At 40.1% G+C, this 21127-nt stretch overlaps 1 protein-coding gene across 1 annotated transcript in view; it reads left to right on the top strand.

Annotated features, from left to right (window-relative positions):
* The window catches only part of ITGA8 (integrin subunit alpha 8), a 188166-nt gene that overhangs the window by 67055 nt on the left and 99984 nt on the right, over positions 1–21127 (top strand). The window contains 6 exon segments of the mRNA XM_032593834.1: positions 7100–7119; positions 7122–7142; positions 7145–7167; positions 7170–7304; positions 10287–10325; positions 10327–10478. Of these exon segments, the coding sequence (XP_032449725.1) occupies positions 7100–7119; positions 7122–7142; positions 7145–7167; positions 7170–7304; positions 10287–10325; positions 10327–10478 (390 nt within the window).

Raw genomic sequence — 21127 nt, 5'->3', positions numbered from 1 at the left:
CTCGATAGTAGGGGTAAAAAAAGACAGTGTCATTAAGTAATGATGACCAAATCAGTAATTTGGTGGAAATCTTCCCCATTGTTTTTTTTTAATTAAAAAAAAAAATCTCCAGGTATTGTGAGGGCACTCCAAAAGTTTAGACCAAACAGTGGTGTGCATGCTGGTTGGTAGTTGATATTATCAAGCCTGTGACTGTTTTGAAAATATAAACAAGCTGGTGAAATTAACTTTAGTTTAGTTATCTTAAGATAGCCAGAGCTATAAACTCTGCCAATGTAAACTGTTAGGAATTTCTGGACAAACTTAACAAAGGGAGACAGAATATTTCATCTTGAGCCTAAGCAAGCAAATTAGTTTTTTTCTTAGGGCTTTTGAAACTTACAATATTTAAACTATTTCAGAAACTTACAGAATTACAATTTAATCAATTGGGTTGTGTTTTCATCTCTGTGGGGCCTAAAGGAGTTCAATTTAAAGAGGTTTTAGCAGTTCGTTAACTTGAGAACATTTTAGAGAAAATGTATTTGAAAGGAATCAGCTTTGGGTAACTATGTTTTTGCCGTAGATTTAGTCCAAGTATGTTCTGTCACATGGGTTTTATCATTATGATTGAAATAAGTAGAAAACCTGGAAAACTAAAGCAGAAAGAAGAAAACTGAAATTGATTTCTGTAATGTAAATGATAAGCAATGTTAGTTTTTGCCCACCATAAAACAATTCAGTTGATATCAGCTCTAGAATAGTGCCTGCTAATCTGCATTCTGCTAAATGACCACATTCAAAACATTAATCCTGGTAATTAATGTGCAATATCTACTATTGGGAAAAAAGAAACATAAAAAAGTTCATATAGTAAATCAACACAACACCATCTGACTCTGAAAACTTGAATCTAGATAGACTCTTTGTATTGAATATTCTCATTCGTGGGTCCTCTCTCTCTCTCATTCTCTCTCTCTCTCTCTCTCTTTCTCTCCCTCTCTCTCTCTCTATGTATTTTTGCTTTGCTTTTCAGGAAAATAGTTATAGTGTCTCTGTCCCAAACAACATGTGAAGGATGAGAAATTGAGCCTTGCATTGTATTGTATTATCAGAGCGGATTTAAACATAAAGAGACACAAATAAAACCTGTGTATGCTACCCAGAGATTTGAAAGAAAATTGTGCTGAAACATTAGACATTTCGGATAAAATAAAATTTAGTGTATATATCCTTTTATAAAGCGCCTTTACATAATAATTTAGGTCTCATACAAACCACCAACATGACCCAAACAGAAAGAGTGGATTTTAGTGAAAACTTCATCATTGATATTATTTCCTCATCATTAATTGTTTTAAGATAAAAAAAATACAGTCTGGGTGATATATATATATCATATATATACGATATATATCTCTATCTCTATAGCTTAGATATATATACGTGTATATATACGTGTATATGTATATATATGTGTACATGTATATATACGTATATAGATCTCTAAGAGAATATATATATCTTAGAATGGCACCCAGCCTATTATATAACTATGTATTAGAAGGTCACTGAAAAATATCTTTACTAATAGATATTTTAAAACTCTAAACTTGAATTGGGGGGCATTTTCAAAACCAGGATTTGACAAAAACCAATTGTGAAATAGTCTAATAGCACACATAGCTTACTGAGATGGTTTTTTTCAGGGTTTTTTTGCCTTACGGTCCATAATAAGAAATACATTTGACATTGCAGCCCAGCACACTACACAAGTGAAACAAAAATTACATGGAACAATATTTATTCTCATGTGTAATGTGTTCACTCTATTTGCTGTTGTTTTCTGTTTTGTTTTTAAAAATTGATTTTGCAGTCCACTAATGTGTTGCCAACCAAGCTTTAAAAACGCCAGCCTAAACGATAATATATATTGTGGCTCTTAAGCAGTATTGCTGTAATAAAATAATACTGACACTAAGTGCAAAGTATTCTATAAAGCACATTGTACCAATTAAATCCAACACAGTTATTGTCTTTCAACCTTATGAGAAACACAATTATAAATGAAAAACAATGTCTTTCTCTGTTTTATGGCATTTAGAACATTTTAGAAGACTTACACTTAACTATCTAGGGAATATATTTCTAACAAAATAAATCAAGGTTGTCATAATACTTCCAAGAATCCAAAGGTCCATGGGTGTGCTAGTCTGTCACAATGATGCGGTGAATAATTTCCCATTTCTAGAACTTGTGTCGGCAGGGAGAAAGGCACTGCACCAACCGTGCCAGTCCTGCATCACGTTGGCACCCTTGGGGACCAATTTTATGGCTTGTTCCTTCTTTACAGAATGAGAAAATGGCCCCCACTCCATCTCTACAGTAGAGACCAGTGACTTCAGACATTTTTGAACCACAAGGCGGCAACACAATTAGGTGTTTAGCGAATGGCCCTGCCTACTGGCAATAATGATAACAGAAAGAGAAGCAACCACAGACCTGCGGGGGAAGATCAAGGCAATAACCCCAATCCCTGCTCTCCTCTGGTCTTGGAGCACAGCAGGATGGCAAGCAATGGGAATTGTTTTTTTTAAATCAATGTGCTTGTCCTATTTTTAAGAAGATGTTTTGGGGCACCTACGTGGCTTAGTCGGTTAAGCATCTGACTTCAGCTCAGGTCATGACCTCACGGTTCATGGGTTCGAGCCCCGTGTCGGGCTCTGTGCTGACAGCTCAGAGCCTGGAGCCTTCTTCCGATTCTGTATCTCCCTGGCCCTCTGCCCCTCCCCCACGCATGCTCTATCTCTCAAAATAAATAAAAACCAGTTAAAAAAAATTTTTTTAACGTTTACCTAAGTATAGTAATCCAACTTGGGTTTTGGAACGTGAGACCCAAATGAGAGCCATTCCTATTTACCCATTCCCCCCACTCACCTCCAGAAGGGCACTTGTGATGAGCACAAGGTGATGTGCATACAGAATGTTGAGTCACTATGTTGTACACCTGAAACTAATATAACAATGTATGTTAACTCTACTGGAATTAAAATACATTTTTTAAAAAACAAAAGAAAAAATAATAGCCATTCCTCAGGTCTATCTATAACCGTTCTCGCCCCCATCCACCCCCCCACCCCCACCCCTCCACCCCCCCCACCCCCACCCCTTCCTTCTTACAAGTCGGCCAAGTAACACTCAAGGTGTTTCTTGCTTTTCCCTGCGATAGGTCTCCTGCTTGGAGACAAGTAAGAGCCTATTCTTGAAGTAGCTGGGAGCCCCAGACTATCCCAGAGTTACATTTCACCTGTTTTCTGGCTCCTACAAGGTAGGAGGGGAGAGGGGGGATGCATTGTGCTTTTTTTACCAAGAGCTCTTTCTGTTTACATTGCTATAATGTAAAATATTGTGTATTCCCTCACACCTAACCCAGTGCCTTCACAATACCTATCATTATTAAACTACTATAGTATGACCTGTCTGTATACGTGTGTGCGCACTTTGGAAGGAAACGTACAGAGAGAGACAGAGACAGAGAACCGAGGGAGATCTTCAGTGATGTATCCAATGATGTAGCCTATTTCTACATTCACATTTTTGAGGAAATGTAACTGTTCAATACGGCACAGCTTGTTACTAAAAAGCCGGCTTTTAAATCTAGATCAGGAGAACGTTAAAACTCATGCTTTTCCATATCATCTGATTCAACTTACTTTTTCAATTATCTTTTTTTTTTGGTAGGTCTTATTTTTTTTAGAGCAGTTTGGGTTATGGAAAAATTGAGTAGGAATTAAAAGAGAGTTCAATGTATTCTCTCTCCTCTCCACCCTCAGTTTCCACATGTTATTACCCTCTTGCATTGGTGTGGTACATGTGTTACAATATTGTTACATTATTAACTGAAGTGTACGGTTTACATTAGGGTTCACTCTTTTGGTTCTATGTTCTGTGAATTTGCCGAATGCATATGTCACGTATCCACCTACAGTATCGTACAAAATACTTTCACTGCCCTAAAAACACCCCGTGCTCTATCTAGTCCTTCCTCTCCCTCCCCTCACTCCTGCAGCTGCTACTCGTGTTTTACTGTCTCTATAGTTTTGTCTTTTTCCAGAATGTTATACCATGGAATCATACAGTATGAAGGCTTTTGAGACTAGCTTCTTTCACTTAGCAAAATGCATTTAAAGTTCCTCCCTGTCATTTTGTGGCTTAATAGTTTATTTCTTTTTATTGATGAGTAATATTCTGTTATATGATGTGCCACAGGTTATTAGTGCAACCAAGGATATCTTGGTTGCTTCCCATTTTGTCAATTGCAAGTTTGTTTTTTTTCTGGACCTAAGGTTTTTTTTCAATTCACGTGCGTGACCACCTAGGAGTGTGATTATTGTATCATACGGTAAACCTGTGCTTCGTTTGTAAGAAAGTGCCATACCGCCTTCCAAAGCGGCTGTCCCATTTTTCGTCCTCACCGGCAATGAGTGAGAGTTCCTGTTGCTCCGCACTCTTTTCCAGCATTTGGTGCTGTCCAGTATTTTGGATGTTAGTCATTCTAATAGATTCGTAGCAGTATCTCATTTTTGTTTTTATTTCCAATTCTCTAATGATATTTGACATTGGGAATCTTTTTATGTGCTCTTTGCCATCTGTAAATCTTCTTTGATGATGTGTCTGTTCAAATCTTTTGCCCCATTTTTAATTGCGTTGTTTTCTTATTGCTCTATTATATATCATAACATATAATATTGGTTATATATAACAACGATAACATGTTATGTAATCTATTGTATATCCCATACATATAATATTGGTTATATATAACAATAACATATGCTATGTAATATATAATGGTATCGTACTGTATATGTTATTGTTATTATTATTACTGTGATTTCATATTATTAAGTTTTAAGAATTCTTTGTATATTTTACTTTTCCCATTAAAATTTTGGCACCCCTCTAGCACGGAGCCCACCTGGATCGCTCTCTGTACCCTGACTCCACTCAGAGACACTGCTTTGGGCTCAGGGTACTGTCACCTGTAAAGCCTGCCTCTAGAGCCACCTGTCAGAATCCCACTCAGGTCTAACGCTGTCCCCCTCCAGAGCATTGCTTAACTCTCTCAAAGTACCAGTCTCTCTCCAACCCAGGATCTCTAGGATTTAGTTTGGATTACTTGTGTGCTTTTTTCCACCCTGCCTTGTCTGTAGTTAAATGAGTGGCAATTTGATTTCACTTGTAAGTTAATTAGGACCGGGGTTGACCTAATGTCACTATATTCCTTGAGTCACTTATCACAATGTCTTAAATACAGTTGTTATCACAGAATGTCTCTTGAACCTGGGTACTAGTTGACCACTGCAGGGAAGGCAAGAAGTTGGAGAAAGAGGGGTCAGGGTGAAGTTGCAATGTCTTACAGATGCTCCTATCTTAAAGTAGGATTTCTTTTTGGTTTTCAGTAACTGATCACCCTCATTCCTGCCTTTTAGATGAATGGTGATATTTTTAGTTTAGTTGGCAAGTTTCTGCATGTTGCCTAATCTATGTCAGCATAAAAACCAAAGGCAGATTTTTCTTGGGATTATTGCCTCTCCCAAGATTGGGGCATCTTCAGAGGTCATTAGTAAAGATCACATTTTGAATTTTGGTTGACGTGACTTTTCCTAAGATTTCTAAAATAAAATTAATGTATGCATGTGTTCTTAAAAACTGAAATAGTTTAGGTAGCTCTGTTGTACTCTCTTCATGCCCATCGGCTCTGTGAAGGGAACACTTTTAACCACTTTTGTATTTTGTTCTCTTGGGGGCTATATCTTTATCTCTAGATAATGCGCATAGGTATTTGTTTCTTGAATTTTTTTCAACCTTAAAAATTATGTATTAATTTCCTGCTAGTGTACCTCCATTTACAAAGAATACTATCAGTCCTATTTGGGATGAAAATTTGTTTTCTATCTTTTAGGTAGTACTATAACCCTCTCTGGTCTCTGCTTTATTTATTTTTGAGACAGAGAGAGACAGAGCATGAACGGGGGAGGGTCCATAGAGAGGGAGACACAGAATCTGAAATAGGCTCCAGGCTCTGAGCTGTCCAGCACAGAGTCCCACATGGGGCTTGAACTCATGAACCGTGAGATCATGACCTGAGCTGAAGTCAGACGCTTAACCAAGCCACCCAGGCATCCCCCCGCCTTTTTTAAAAAAAATTTTTAATGTTTATTTATTTTTGAGATACAGATAAAGACAGAGCATGAGTGGAAGTGGGGCACAGAGTGAGGGAAACACAAAATCCAAAGCAGGCTCCGGGCTCTGAGCTGTCAGCACAGAGCCCGACACGGGGCTCAAAACTCATGGACCACGAGATCATGACCGGAGCTGAAGTCGGATGCTTAACCGACTGAGCCACCCAGGCACCCCCTCTGCTTATTTAAATGGAAGTAACAAGAGGAAAGAAGAAGGCAACATTTATGTTAAAACCTTATTACTGCAAGAAAACTTCATAATTTATGTGAATCATTCGTTGTTGTAGACAAACACTAATCCACTTTGAGAGAAACCCTTTTTAGGTCCTTTTGATATGTTTTGCTTGTCTAGCTACATTTCTGGAAATGCACTAAAAATCTTTGAAAAGGGTGAAGTATCTGGTTTTCTTAAAGTGGTCATTTGTAACACAGTCTAAAAGCTCAGTGTAACAAGTCTTCTTTTCCTATACATTCTATCCCATAGACATAACAAAGCAATGAAAGAAACACCGGTGATTGTAAAATGTACCTGGGGAAAGGAAAATACCAATGGAAAATGTACTAAGCTAGTTGGTTTAAAAATGTATCCACTGGCAGGGGGGCGGAGGGGGCAGCACCCTGGGTGGCTCAGTCGGTTGGGAGACCTCCCGACTTCAGCTCAGGTCATGATCTCATGGACTGCAGGTTCAAGCCCTGCATCGGGCTCTGTGCTGACAGCTCAGAGCCTGGAGCCCGCTTTGGATTCTGTGTCTCCCTCTCTGTCTTCTCTCCCCCCACTCCACCCCATGTTCTATCAAAAATAAACATTAAAAAAATATGTCCCCCTGGAATCTCACGTCTGTCGGTGCTCTGACCTCTCTCTTTGTTCCCTGCAGAATGGATGATGTACTGATTGGGGCCCTCTCTTCATGGAACGTGAATTGAGACCAGCCCTAGGGAAGTAGGGGCAAGGTTTATCTGTATTTGCAAGTGAGTGCTCTTGTCTTCAGAGACCCACAGATCCTCGCAGTCACCGAGGTTTTCGGGAGATTCGGTAGTGCTGTGGCAACACTTAGAGACCTGAACCAAGATGGATACAATGGGTAAATTTTTACCAATACGTGGAATTGTTATAGTGTTGTAATTCATGTTACTGTTACATGAAGGAAGCAATTACGTCTTAAAAGTATTTACAGCAGTGTAAATACAGGTACAGTTCTTATTGTTGATTTTTTAATTTTAAATATTTATTTTTGAGAGAGAGAGAGAGAGCATGAGCGGGCAAGGGGGAGAGGAGGGGGAGACACGAATCTGAAGCAGGCTCCAGCTCCGGCTATCAGCACAGAGCCTGACGCGGATCTCGAGCCCGTAAACCGTGAGATCATGACGTGAGCCAAAGTCAGCCGCTTAACAGACTGAGCCACTCAGTGCCCCTGATTATTGATTTTTCATGAACTATTAAAGAAATCTCAAGACAATTTAAAGTTAAGTTGTCATAGATCAGCTCTAAATAAAGGCAGCTGTTATTTTTTAATTAATATTTGGAGTTAATGACTCAAAGAAAACTAAAGAATTTTCTGTATGTACAGTCAAGACAAAGAAATGCATGCTTGATATATGACAAGAATGATGCCTTGTGATTAACCCATTTGAGTTACATATAGGTTTGCTGAATTTTAATTGGTCGGTAAATTTCAGCTTAAAGCAAACTTCAGTGTTTGCAGTAGTGTTAAATTCTTGGTTAGATTATGATTCTTTAAAGTAGGAATTTATGATCCCTTGCAAGTACCCTTTCCTCAGAAAAACATGCAAGCTCACACAAAGCTTGCTCGATTGCTCGAACAAAATAGCCTAGGGAGTGTTTGCATCACATCAGTATTCATTAGTACCTTTGCCAAGGGGTATTGTAGGTTAAGTTTCTTTGAGAAAAAAGACATCCCAGAACTGTATGGTTAGTAATTTTTAAAGTGCCATAAAACAAAAATGCATATTACAAGTTCATGTTTCCAGGAAAATAATAAAAAGAGAGACAAGTTATCTTTAACTGATGAGCTGCTTTCAAAACCTGCCCTATCCCTGGGCACCACGCAAATATATTTATTTTGCTACATTATCTGTTGAGTCATCCTTATCACCATATTTTCCTCTACGTATCTTTTTTTTTTTTTCTCAAACCCTTCATGATATTTTTAAAATGTAAGAGAAGCATTTTTAATGGCAGAAAGTGTGTTCTGCCTCTGATGTCACTGATGTATAAACTGGTAAAATAGGGGCACCTGGGTGGCTTGGTCGGTTAAGTGACTGACTCTGCACAGGTCATGATCTCACGGTTCGTGAGTTCGAGCCCCGTCTTGGGCTCTGTGGCAACAGCGAGACTTGGGATTCTTTCTCTCCCTCTCTGCTCCTTCCCCGCTCATGCTGTGTGTGTGTGTGTGTGTGTGTGTGTGTGTGTGTGTGTGTGTCTCAAAATAAATAAACTTTTTTAAGTGGGCAAAATAATGCCAGACTGGGATGAAACATGACACCGATGTGGACCGACCTAGAGGAAGTGAAAGAAGGGTCCCTTTGCACCTGCCACGTGATGCGATCTTCATTTTCCACAACAATCTGAGATTTGGGATAGTTTATTCTTACCTGTTAAGTGAAGCTGGAATGATAATCCTTGTTACGTAGTCAAAATCCATTCACGATTTACTTAGTCTTGTCAAACTTAGGAGCAAAGAGAAATAAATGACCAAATGGGGATACATAATTGTCACCCGCTGTGGCGAGCTATTATGTTATTGTGTTATTGGTGCTCTTTTTTTATGTAAAACTAAATATACGAGTGTTTTATGTTTTTTAAATTTATGTATTTATTTTGTGAGAAAGAGAGAGAGAATCCCAAGCAGGCTCCCGCTGTCAGCACAAAGCCTGAGGCGGGGCTCGATCCCATGAACCATGAAATCATGACCTGAGCAGAAATCAAGAGTTGGACGCTTAACCTTCTGAGCCACCCAGGCACCCCTTGTGTGTATTGTTTAGAACAATTCTGATGGACACAATGTGTGGAAGTTAACTTTCATTCAGTGCCATATTTAAGTGGGAGTCGAGTGGTAGGGTCCTTTCCGGGTTTCTCTGTATCCTCTACTGTAAAATGGGTCCTGCCTACCTCATGGGTTGATGTAATCATTACATTAGATAATCTCTGTGAAACAGATTGTTTTTTTTCCTTTTAACAAGAAACTCGTAAGTACCCTGCAAAGGTGTCTCGCCTATTCTACTCAGCCTAGTGATGGGACCCAGCCCTCCCTGTGGCTTGTTGCTAAGTTCCCGTGTAGATCATCCTCTGCCTTGCTCCTCCAATGGGCCAAGTGCTTTCCAACCTTGGACCTTTGCACACCAGTTCTTTCTGCCTGGAGCGCTCTCCCTCTGATTTCACATGGTTGGTTTCATCTTGTCCTTAGATTTCCATTCATCAGCGTGAGCCTTAATGACACCTTGCTGATCCCTAATCTAAAAATAATAACCTGACAGAGCGCCTGGATGGCTCAGTTGGTTAAGCAACCTACTCTTGATTCAGCTCAGGCCAGATCTCATAGTTCGTAGATCAAGCCCTGCGTTGGGCTCTGAGCTGACAGCATGGAGTCTGCTTGGGATTCTCTCCTCTCCCTCTTTCTCTCCCCCTCTCACGCTCCCTCATGCTCTCTCTCTCTCAAAATAAATATTTTTAAAAAGATATGTAAAAATAACAGCCATTCTCCATCACATTATATTTTTGGTTCTTCTGCATAGAGTTTGTCACTTTCCATATCTCCTTGATCGCTTCTTTATTCAAATTGTCCACTACCTGCACTAGAGTATGAATGTTCGGAAAGCAAGCATCTGATTTGGCTGTCACAACTGCTGCGTCCAACACATAGCAGGTCGCTTGCGATAAATATTTGCAGGATGATAAAAGGCAAACAAATAACTTATGGTTGCTGCAGTATTATGAAAATTTTCATGGAAAGCTTAATAAGCCCGTTGGATTTATGATACGGCTCTTCTACGTCTCAAACTTCTTCTGACTTAAAAAATATGTTTATGTGTGTCCGTTTGTAGACATTGCCATCGGGGCAACCCTTTGCAGGAAAGGATCAAAAGAGGCAAAGTGCTCATTTACAACGGGAACAAGGATGGCTTACACACCAAGGCGTCCCAGATTCTGCAAGGATTGTGGGCCTCCCAGACCATCCCTTCTGGATTCGGCTTTACTCTCAGAGGAGATTCAGACATAGACAAGAATGATTACCCAGGAAGGGTTTCTTTCTTTTCCCAGAGAGCCCACTTCCCAGAAGGAAGCCCGTTCTCGGGACAGCGCCTCATGTGAAAGTGGTTCCACTCCTGAAGGGAAGGCCAAGCTTACCCACAGATGGCCCCGGGCTTTTGTCCATGATTCCCAAGTGACAAAACAGGGAAGGCAGACAAAACAAACACTCCCCTTCCCGCAAGAAACCATTTGAGAAAGGCAAGGTGGCTTTTGGAAAAACCCGCACTGGACGGCAAAACTTGTCAACTTTGCGACAAAAGTTTTTGTTTGAAACCCCTCGGTAAGCTGTTGTCCATTGATGAAGACTTGCCTCAGGGGCAGCTAGAGCAATTTATTTTAACCCTGTAATTCCCTTTTGAGCTCATAGTTCCTTGTTAATTAACTCATGAGCCTCAACATTTCTGTCATCAAGCTCATGCTACTTTTGGGATCATAAGTATTTTCTAGCCGTCTTTTGGGGTTTTTCAAAATAGATTGCGTATTTCAAAGTGAAGCAAAAGGAGCTTGTTGATAAGAAAGATGGTAAACTGTTCTTGGTGACTTCACTCCGACTGAGGGCTCGTGGAAATTATATACCGCCCAGCGAGATAATCACGGTTGTGCGTGCCGGAGGAAGGCACAGTTTGTCTTAAAGGATTGTTTTGGGGAATCCCAGGGTTTTCAGCAGAGAGCATCAAGACTTCTTGGTTTTATGATGCAATTGTCACTTTTATGTTAGTTATTTAAAAATGGTTTTCAACAAATACTTAGAAAGTACTACTAGTTAACCAACAGCTTCAACTATTATTAAAACCTGTCTCATTCCACCACGTTCACCAGCTAATTGGGTGCTTTCCATATGTCGAGGGTTTTTTTTTTTTTCTGGTGTTGGGCAACATTCCAATACACTGACTGGCCTAAACATACATAACTAATTCCTCCTTCCTTGTTTCTCTTCCCTCTGGCATCAGGCAAAAAAGGATACTGTATCATCTTCTCATAAATTTGCCAGAAATCTTTCCTGGGCACCACCAAAAGACGTGCTAATGGCTCAAAGCAGATTCAGTTTTATATCGTAACGAATACATCCTACCTCAGCAATTTCAAGAGCGTCTAGTTAAGGTTTATTTTCTTAGTATACTATACTAGTCTAATCAATGAGGTTAGTGGGGTTTTTTGGGGGGGGAGGAGGGTGTCATTCATAATCTATTCTATTTTAAATAATCCAAAAATTAGTCCCTTATTGTGATTTCTTCCCAAAATATGTCAGGATGATTCATGAAAATTCAACTCATAGGCTGTAATCTTAGATGAAGAGTTATTTTTGGAAAGCTGTTGCTATTCATTATGCTTATCATATACTTACTTACCTTAGTACCAGGGAACTTGACAGACAGGTGGCTGTACCTTCCGCCAGGTAAAGGAAATAAGGGATGTATTGCGCGCCTAGGAAGTTCATCAACTTTCTTTCAAGTCTCCTAAATAAAAGCCAGGAAGGAGAGGATCATGAGACAATTTTTATCTCAAGGAATATTCTTCTGGGGGTGGGTGGAGGGTTGAGGGCGCGGGGAAAGAGGAGGCAGACAGGGAAGAGAGAAGCTAAAGTAGGTAGATGTTGGCAACTAGTTACCTCTTAATTATGTCTTCTTTTATATCCCTTCTTAACAATCGGAAAAAGGTCATTTGAAGCCATTCGTTAACCGTACCTACTGAGGCTGATTCAATTAATACTAATTAATGAGGTTAATGCAGTCTGTGTATCTGTCTGTAAAGTAAATGTCTTTCACTAAGGCAGGACCATTCGTGCCACTAATTGGATTCTTATCCCTTGAGATCATCTCAAGGCGTTCGGTGTGTGACTACATCTTCTCAGTAGACTTGGGTTCTGGTCCCAGTTCTGCCTCTCGAATGCAAATGTGGATGTCTTGTGATTCGTGATCCTAGAACATTTCCCTTGATCCCCATCTCTTTACAAAGAATGACATTCAAAGAATCTTCCTTAGAGTGACGCCAAGTCCCCAGAGATCTGTGCAGAGGCAAAACCCTAATGGGGGGGGGGGGGGGTAATAACTACATTCTCTTCCCCACTACGATGGATTTGAAATCCACAGGCATAATTCAGGAATCAGTTGAGCAGATGTTCATTAGATTCAAGACTTTCTCCTTTCCTGTCTCTGAGGCCACTCTTTCAAGGAAGGGAGTGGCAAAGGGCGTGCCTGTTGTCCAGGGGACTAGGAAAGGGACATCCGGCCCAAATGCATCATCTGTTTTTACTAGCTTCTGCGTGAAGGATAATTCAGTCTCTCCTGGCCTTTCACGCAGTGCTCAAGTTTTCTGTGGTTAATCCCATGGCCTCTGTAGTGGCCACTGCTCGAAAGTTCCATGGGTCATGAGTCCTCATTCTATTCTGGCCTCTTCTGGTCCGTTCTTAGCGTGTGCTTCCATGCTATGGTTAGGACCCAGACATTTACAGGTTAGATTTTCAGGTTTCTGAGATTGTTTATCCACCTGGATTATTCCTTTAGCCATTGCTAAGTTATCACCAAGACACCTTATTACTCCAGCCTAATGGAGTTTCAATCTTCTTAGGTTTTGCCTGGGAAATAGCAGTGTTCCCCCACCTTGAGGCTATTGGGTGGCATGCGTTCCAAATCCTATAGCTCATTTTATAAACTGTATGTCCTGGTCCCCCATGGTCTATCTTGTGATTTTTTCCAAACCAGTTCTACCTGGAACTTACAAAGAAGTAAGTTTTCTTTCTCTTTGGGGTCCTGCTCTCCCAAATCAAAATTAATCTTCTTTCAGATTATGGTGCCTTCCAGGAGTCTCAAAATCCATTTAACAAGTTGACTTTCTTCTAAGATATATCTGGTGGTCTTCAATAAGCAGTGATTCTCAATCTTAGCCGCACATCAGAATCACTTGGGGGAACTTTATTTTTTTTTTAATGTTTTTATTTATTTTTGAGACACAGAGAGACAGAACATGAGCAGGGGAGCGGCAGAGAGAGAGGGAGACACAGAATCCGAAGCAGGCTCCAGGCTCGGAGCTGTCAGCACAGAGCCCGACGTGGGGCTTCAACTCACGGAGTGTGAGATCATGACCTGAGCCGGAGTCGGACGCTTAACCGACTGAGCCACCCAGGCACCCCATCACTTGGGTGCCTCCAAAGTCAACCTCTGGGAGGGGGGGTAGAGCTCAGACCAGAGTAACATGGGTAAGTCACTTGGGTGATTCCCATGTTCAACCCACCTGAGAACTAATGACATAGAACAAAGTTCCCCTTTAATGAGTATTGAATCAACGGGCATCTTGTTAGAATACAGATTCTGATTCAGGTCAAAGAAGTGGGAAAGGACTCCTCCTTTCTACCGGCTTCCCAAGTTATATCACTGCCTCACGGCTTCATACTACATCCTGAGTAGCAAGCTATTTTGACCTACGGAGTCTGAGATGAGGTTCTTACCCAGGACCTTACTGTGAGAAACAACGCTCTCAAGGCTTTGTGCTCAGTTCCCAAGCCTACGGTAGTTGGATATGCAGTGTTCTCTTTTGGCAAGGACCCGTTCACTAAACTCTGCCATTCCATTTATTCTTTTCAAGTTGCCAAACTAACCCGAGGGTCTTTTCTCCAGGTCGCCTCTGTGGTGGTTACGGCCATTGGGATGCATGGCCCTGATACATGCTCTGGCCTCATCTGGAAAAACTAAGGAAGGTCCATTGAAAACACTCAGGGGTTTTTTTTTGTTGTTTTTTGGGTTTTTTTTTTTTTGCATGCACTGCTCTGCATCTCCTGGGAGTTATCTGTGCATTTAAAATGATGCCTCATTGGCTTCCATTTAAAATATAGGATCCATTTGTTAGGGATTGGCCCACCTTACCTGGTTTAAGCCGTAGAGGGAGCCATTTATATTAAGGCTATAGGAATATCTCAAGGAAACCTAAAGACAGCAACTCTCCTAGGCCTCTGGATGGGACTGACTGAGATCCTGGATGGCCAAGACTTCCTTTATGCCTCTCTCTTACTCTTGCCTCTGCTTTTCTTTGCACATCTGCTTCTCTCTCTTCCCCCCTCTCTCTCTCTCCCTCCCCTTCTCTCCCTCTCCCTGTCTGGACCACAGTTCTCTGAGCACAAAGTGAAGTGTAGGCTCCAGGCTTTGCATGTTGCAATTTACTCACTCAAGGAGACTGTCTACAATTCATCTCAGTCCCACATTGTAGGGAAGGGCATCGTATAGACTCCACGGCAAAGGGTGACATCTTCCAAAGAAAGCAGGCGTTGACTTGTGGACTGGGCAAGTATGCCAGGGAATACACGCCTTGATGCCCCTGTGAAACAAAACAAAACAAAATGGCCCTAGGAATACGAAGGGAAGAAGATAATTGAAAACAAAAATCTTTCGTTATAAAAATTAAGTAATAAAGTGGTTGTTAATTGCTCATCGCTCTTTGAATGTTTGTTCCTTTTGTTTCAAGGTCCAGAAGAAAAATACATAAAGAAATTCCTTCATGCAGTCAAAACATATGTATTAGTGTTTGCTGTGTATTAGACATCGTGCTGGGGGTACAGTGGCAAGGCGTCCACTGTCACTACCTTCCCAGAGCTGACATTCTAGGTGAGAAAGACAGTTACATAATTACAAAAAAGTGTGAGCATCGAAACACTGAAGGCTTTAAACGTTAAACCGGTTTTGGAACACAATAACATCTGAAAAAATTCAAGCGTGGCTGCTGAACATTATGCTTATGAATTTTAAGTCTATTATGATAAAAGTATTGTTGGCCTTTGGAACTTCTGTAATGATTTGGTCTTCATTAAACGAATCAGCTGAGGAAGAACTATGAGCTCTGCGGTTCCTCAGATAGGCACCTCCACTCCCCCTGACAAACTTCCAGGAGCCAGGCTAACTCCATGATCAGGGCTACAAATTATGTCCAGGTTGTGTCCAGCCAAGGGGGCAGGTGAGGGCAGATTCATATACCAGGGAGTTTCCTCCCCGCGGGATGGGGCAGGGCCACCTTTTAAATGCACACACAGGCATGGTGGGATCTCAGTGGCCCTCCATTCTAAATAGAATCAGAAACAAAAATCCCAAAACTCTTCCCTCTTTCTACTTGGTCACCTGCAGAGTTCAGGTAAAGACAAGTGCCCAAGCAAACGGTAGATTTGGACATTCTGCATTGAAATCAGCCAAACCCCTTGGAGTTGCTGTTAAACGGAACACACTTGAAAACCTGGCTACCCAAACTGATGGCTTCTGAAGGGGTAATTTATCCCCTTTTTTACCTCATTTTAGGCACCAAGTGTTAGCAGCCGTGTCTGCGAGCAGAGCCGTGTTGGCTTTCCCCTCGTCTTCACTGCCTGCCATCTACCCACTTCCAGGCACACTGCTATGAAACCTACCTGTGATAATGGCAGGCACACATGTTGCCCGTTCCTTAGATAGCGTGCTCTCTCTCTCTAAAGATAGATACACTTTACATGTTTGTGATACAAGCCAGCTGCCTTTTGCAGGAAGAAAGAGTAAGGTTGATGGTGCTGTTTGATGTGCGTTTCTTTGCAAATTACAGCTGTTTCACCTTCCGGACTGACAAAAAATCAGGTCACATAGGACCCGAAATAATCAAAAGCACAGACGTGCAAAAGGTGGCTTGATTTACTACTATGCCATCCACTGCATAGCAGAGAAATACAGTTCATATCCTCTGGAATATTATTTTTGAATATTTCTTATGCACACACGTACATACACTCACACTTATATGTGCATATGTGTATATATGCATGCGTATTTTGTGTGTGTGTGTATGTGTACCCCAAGAGAGTTTATAGGGTAAGGTTAGATGATACTCCATATTTTTCTTTTTGAGAAACATCAAACCCGTATAAAAATAACCTATTAAAGTTAGCAACGTGTCTGGGAACAGGAGAAGGGAAATCAAACTGGCCAGGTTAAGATTCCCCATCCATCATTGATGGGCTGTGTGGCAATGAACAAATTACTTGAGTTCTCTGAGTTTCTATTTCCTTATCTGAAATTACAAGCTAATAATATTTCCTTCACTTGGTTGTGTGTGTTTGCACTTCTAAGTCTGGAAAAGGTGTTTACAAAATGTGTGAAATGGCTCTTAGAACAAAAAAGGAAATCCATCTGATTGACATGAATACAAACAAAGCTAATTTACTTCACAGACATATTGGGCCACATAAATGCTAAAAAGCTGCATTCTAGGATTCTGGAGATGGGCGAAATGGGTTTCAAACTTGACCCCCTGTTTCCTAGCTGTATAAAAGCATAAGACAATTTCCTAACCTCTCTGAACTTCGATTTTCTTCTCTGTGAAATTGGATATAATAAGTTGGTTTAAGATAAAATGGCATTATTTATATACTGTTAAATGAGATGATGTGTTAAGTTAAAATGAGATTACATAGAACATAGTTTAATAAATGGCAGCTCTCCAATCAAGTTTTCTTTCTTTCCTTTTTTTTTTTTTTTTGAGAGAGAGAGAGAGAATGAGCAGAGGGGGGCAGAGGGAGGGAGAGAGAGAGAGAGAGAGAGAGAGGAGAGAGAGAGAGGAGAGAGAGAGAGAGAATCTTAACAGGTTCCATGCCCAGTGTGGAGCCTCATGTGGGGTCGATCTCACAATCCTGGGATCATGACCTGAGCCAAAATCAAGAGGCGGTCGCTTAATCTCTGCTTTGTTCTTTTTTTCTCTCTTTGTTCAGGGTCTCACTGATGTCCTCCACTCTTTTTTTTTTAATGTTTATTTATTTTGAGAGAGAGAGAGAGATTGTGAGAGAGAGTAGAGGAGGGGCAGAGAGAGAGAGAGAGGAGAGAGAGAGAGAATCCCAAGCAGGCTCCTTAGGGTCAGCACAGAGCCCACCCCTGGGCTCTATCCCATACACCATGAGATCATGACCTGAGCTGAAAACCAGGGGTAGACACTTAACTGATTGGTTGCCCCCCACTTAAGTTTTGAAACAAGACTATATTTTGGAGGCATTATTTTCTTATGCACACTATTGCTATTATTTTCTTTTGCTTATTTAATTCCATAGTCCCCATATATTTTCTTCCCCCACCCAGACAAATAGGAATATGAAAGGAGGAACACTGACATTGAGACTCTGTTGGGTTGGCAATCTCTTGTAAAAGTCCTGTTGCTAGGCCCTCATTAGCATCTTCTGCTAATGTCATGTGGTTACTGCCCTGCTATGATGTAGCCCCACCACTCACCCCATCCTACCTCCCACCCCTACATGAAGATGGTGCACAAGGACTTCTCCCATTTCTCACTACTGTGATTTATTGGATGCCAAGAATGGAAAATGTTCTTCCTTCTTAACCTCTTAACCCGTTAAAGGCATTTAATTTCATATAAATTGGGCCTGAACTAGGTGACAATGGAAACTGAAAGGAAGGAATTAAAGAAATCATGTAAATGAAAAATAGTCAAGGCTTGATAATGACTGGTGTGATAGAAGGTAGAGGAGGTGGGGTTAGTAAGGAAGAGATGTTAAAGATGACTCTGGAATTTTTATCCAGTGTACCCAAGAAAAGAATGGCATAATGGACAGACATGGGGAGATTTAGTTACAGAAATAAAGAGATTCTACTATAGAAATAGTATTTGGAATAATTTTCCTAATATCTAGATTAACCATCAGTATTTTTTTAGGTTTCTTACAGTAAATAGTATCATCAGTACACATATATAAATAGGAGTCATTAGTATATTGATTCCTGGCACCAAAATTCTTTTTCCTATTCCAAATAGGATGTATTCAGGTTTCTGTTCTGGTGCTGATTAGGAAAACGAGGGTTGGGCAGAGGAGTATCTTGTATACATTAATTGAGTGAAAACATTTCAGAGAAGAAACAGCTGTGATAGTCAGAATCCCTAAAATTCAATGATCTAGCCTAATCCTGTTAAACATGATTGTATAACAAGTCCATCTGCTAAATGCATAGCCCAGACTTTGGAGAGCGGAGGAGGGGAAGTACAGATTCTGTTGAGGTGCAGAAATCTTACAGGCAATGAAAACTAGGGGAAAACATGGGCTGAATGCCAAGACTATCATTGTCTTGTTCAAGCCCATAATGCATGATGATTATACCATGAAGCCATCTCAGACAATTATACCAAATGGGAAAAAAAAATGACCCATTATTTGTTTTAATGAGTGCTGTGTGCATGAGTGTGTGTGTGTGTGCAAGCAAACAACAAGCAAAAGAGAACCTACCATAAGAATAAAAGGGTGGTTTTAACCCAAGGAATAATGCATAGTCATACCTTGAACTCCTTGAAATGATTTGAAGTTTAGTTGAAGTAAGTTCAAATCTATAGTCAAGTTTATTCTACTTCTCAAACCCCACTATTCAGGTTTTCCTGAAAAGGAAAACATTATGTTCCTTACTGAGCAAGATTTTCATAATTCAGTATAAATACATTGTAATTAGAATATTAACATTTCTTATAAAAAAATCTTATGAGTAGATTAAATGGAATTAATTAAGTCAAACCGACAGAGTTCCTGGGCTTGAATTCAGCCGTCCGTAAAAGTGGAAGTAAAAGTTGAATGCAGAGTATAAAACATTTGAGTTCCAGAACCAGTTCTCCAAGATAATGTTATTTTAGTAACTCAGCTTCTCTGGGCCTGACTTTCCTCCCCTGAACGTGATATGGATGAATAGAAAGCTTCTCCAAGCTTTCTGATTCTATAATCAGATTTTATAATCCAAGATCTAGACTTACTGGCTTCCAGATACAGACACTACAAAAAAAAAGAGAGAGAGAAGAAAGCGGAGAACTGTAGGCCAATATCTCTGATGAACATAGATGCAAAACTCCTCAACAACTGAACCCAACAATACATTTAAGGGCGCCTGGGTGGCGCACGTCGGTTAAGCGTCCGACTTCAGCCAGGTCACGATCTCGCGGTCCGTGAGTTCGAGCCCCGCGTCAGGCTCTGGGCTGATGGCTCGGAGCCTGGAGCCTGTTTCCGATTCTGTGTCTCCCTCTCTCTCTGCCCCTCCCCCGTTCATGCTCTGTCTCTCTCTGTCCCAAAAATAAAAAAATAAATAAAAAAAAAATCATACACCAAAATCAAATGGGATTTATTTATGCAAGGGTGGTTCAATAATCCCAAATCAATCAAAGCGATACATCACATCAATAAGAAAAGGGATAAAAACCACGTGATCCATTCCAATAAATGCAGAAAAGGTACATTTGATGAAGTACAACATCAATTCATGAAGGAAAACCCCAAACCAAGTAATTTTAGACAGAACATACCTCATTATAATAAAGACTGTATGTGGAAAACCTGCAGCTAACATCATACTCAATGGTGAAAAACACAGCTTTCCCCCTAAGCTCAGGAATAAGACAAGGACGGCCAATCTCAGTCCTTTTATTCAACATAGTACTGGAAATCCTAGCCACAGAAATCAGACAAGAAAAAGAAATAAAAGGCATCCAAATTGGTAAGAGAGAAGTGAACTGTTACTATTTGCAGATGATATGAAATTATATATAGAAAACCCTAAATTTAGACTCCACCAAAAAACTACTAGAACTGATGAATGAATTCAGTAGTGTCTCAGGATACAAAATCAATGTGCAGAAATATGTTGCATTTCTAAATGCTAATAATGAGGCAGCAGAAGGAGAAGTTAAGAAAAATTATTTTTACAATTGCACAAATAATAAAATATCTAGGAATAAAGTTGACCAAGGAGGTGAACCAAGGAGGTGAAAGGCCTGTACTCTGAAAACTAAAACATTGATGAAAGAATTGAAGACAACACAACAAATGCTTTTTCTGCATCTATTGAGAGAATCATATGGTTTTTAGCCTTTCTTTTATTAATGTGGCACATCACATTGACTGATCTGCAAATATTAAACCAGTCCCACAGCCCGGGGATAAACCCCACTTGATCATGGTGAATAATTCTTCCAATGTACTGTTGAATTCAATTTGTTAGTGTCTTGTTGAGTATTTTTCATCCAGTTTCATCAGGGATATCAGTCAAGGTAATGCTGACTTCATAGAATCAGTTTTGAAGCTTGCCTTCTGTTTCTGTTTTTGGAACAGTTTGAGAATAGGTATTAACTCTCCTCTAAATGTCTGGTAGAATTGCTCTGGGAAGCCATCTGGCCCAGAACTCTTGTTTGTTGGGAGATTTTTCATTACTGATTCAGTTTCTTTGCTGGTTATGGGTCTATTCAAATTTTCTATTTCTTTCTATTTCAGTTTTGGTAGTTTGTATATTTCTAGGAATTTGTCCATTTCTTCCAGGTTGCCCAATTTGTTGGAATATAATTTTTTCATAGTATTCTCTTATAATTGTTTGTATTTCTGTGGTGTTGGTTGTGATCTCTCCTCTTTCATTCATGATTTTAATCTATTTGGGTCCTTTCCCATTCTTTTTGATAAGTCTGGTTAAGGGTTTATCAATTTTGTTAATTTTTTTCAAAGAATCAGCTCTAGTTTCATTAATCTGTTCTACTGTGTTTTGTCTGTTTTTCTATATTGTTTATTTCTGCTCTTATCTTTACTATTTCCCTTATTCTGTTGACTTTAAGCTTTATTTGCTGTTCCTTTTATAGTTCCTATAGGTGTAAGGTTAGATTGTGTATT

This window comes from Lynx canadensis, chromosome B4 (genome assembly GCF_007474595.2).
Source record: "Lynx canadensis isolate LIC74 chromosome B4, mLynCan4.pri.v2, whole genome shotgun sequence".
NCBI classification, from domain to species: Eukaryota; Metazoa; Chordata; class Mammalia; order Carnivora; family Felidae; genus Lynx; species Lynx canadensis.
Note: the sequence above shows the minus strand (reverse complement) of the source record. Positions and strands in the feature narration are given on the sequence as shown.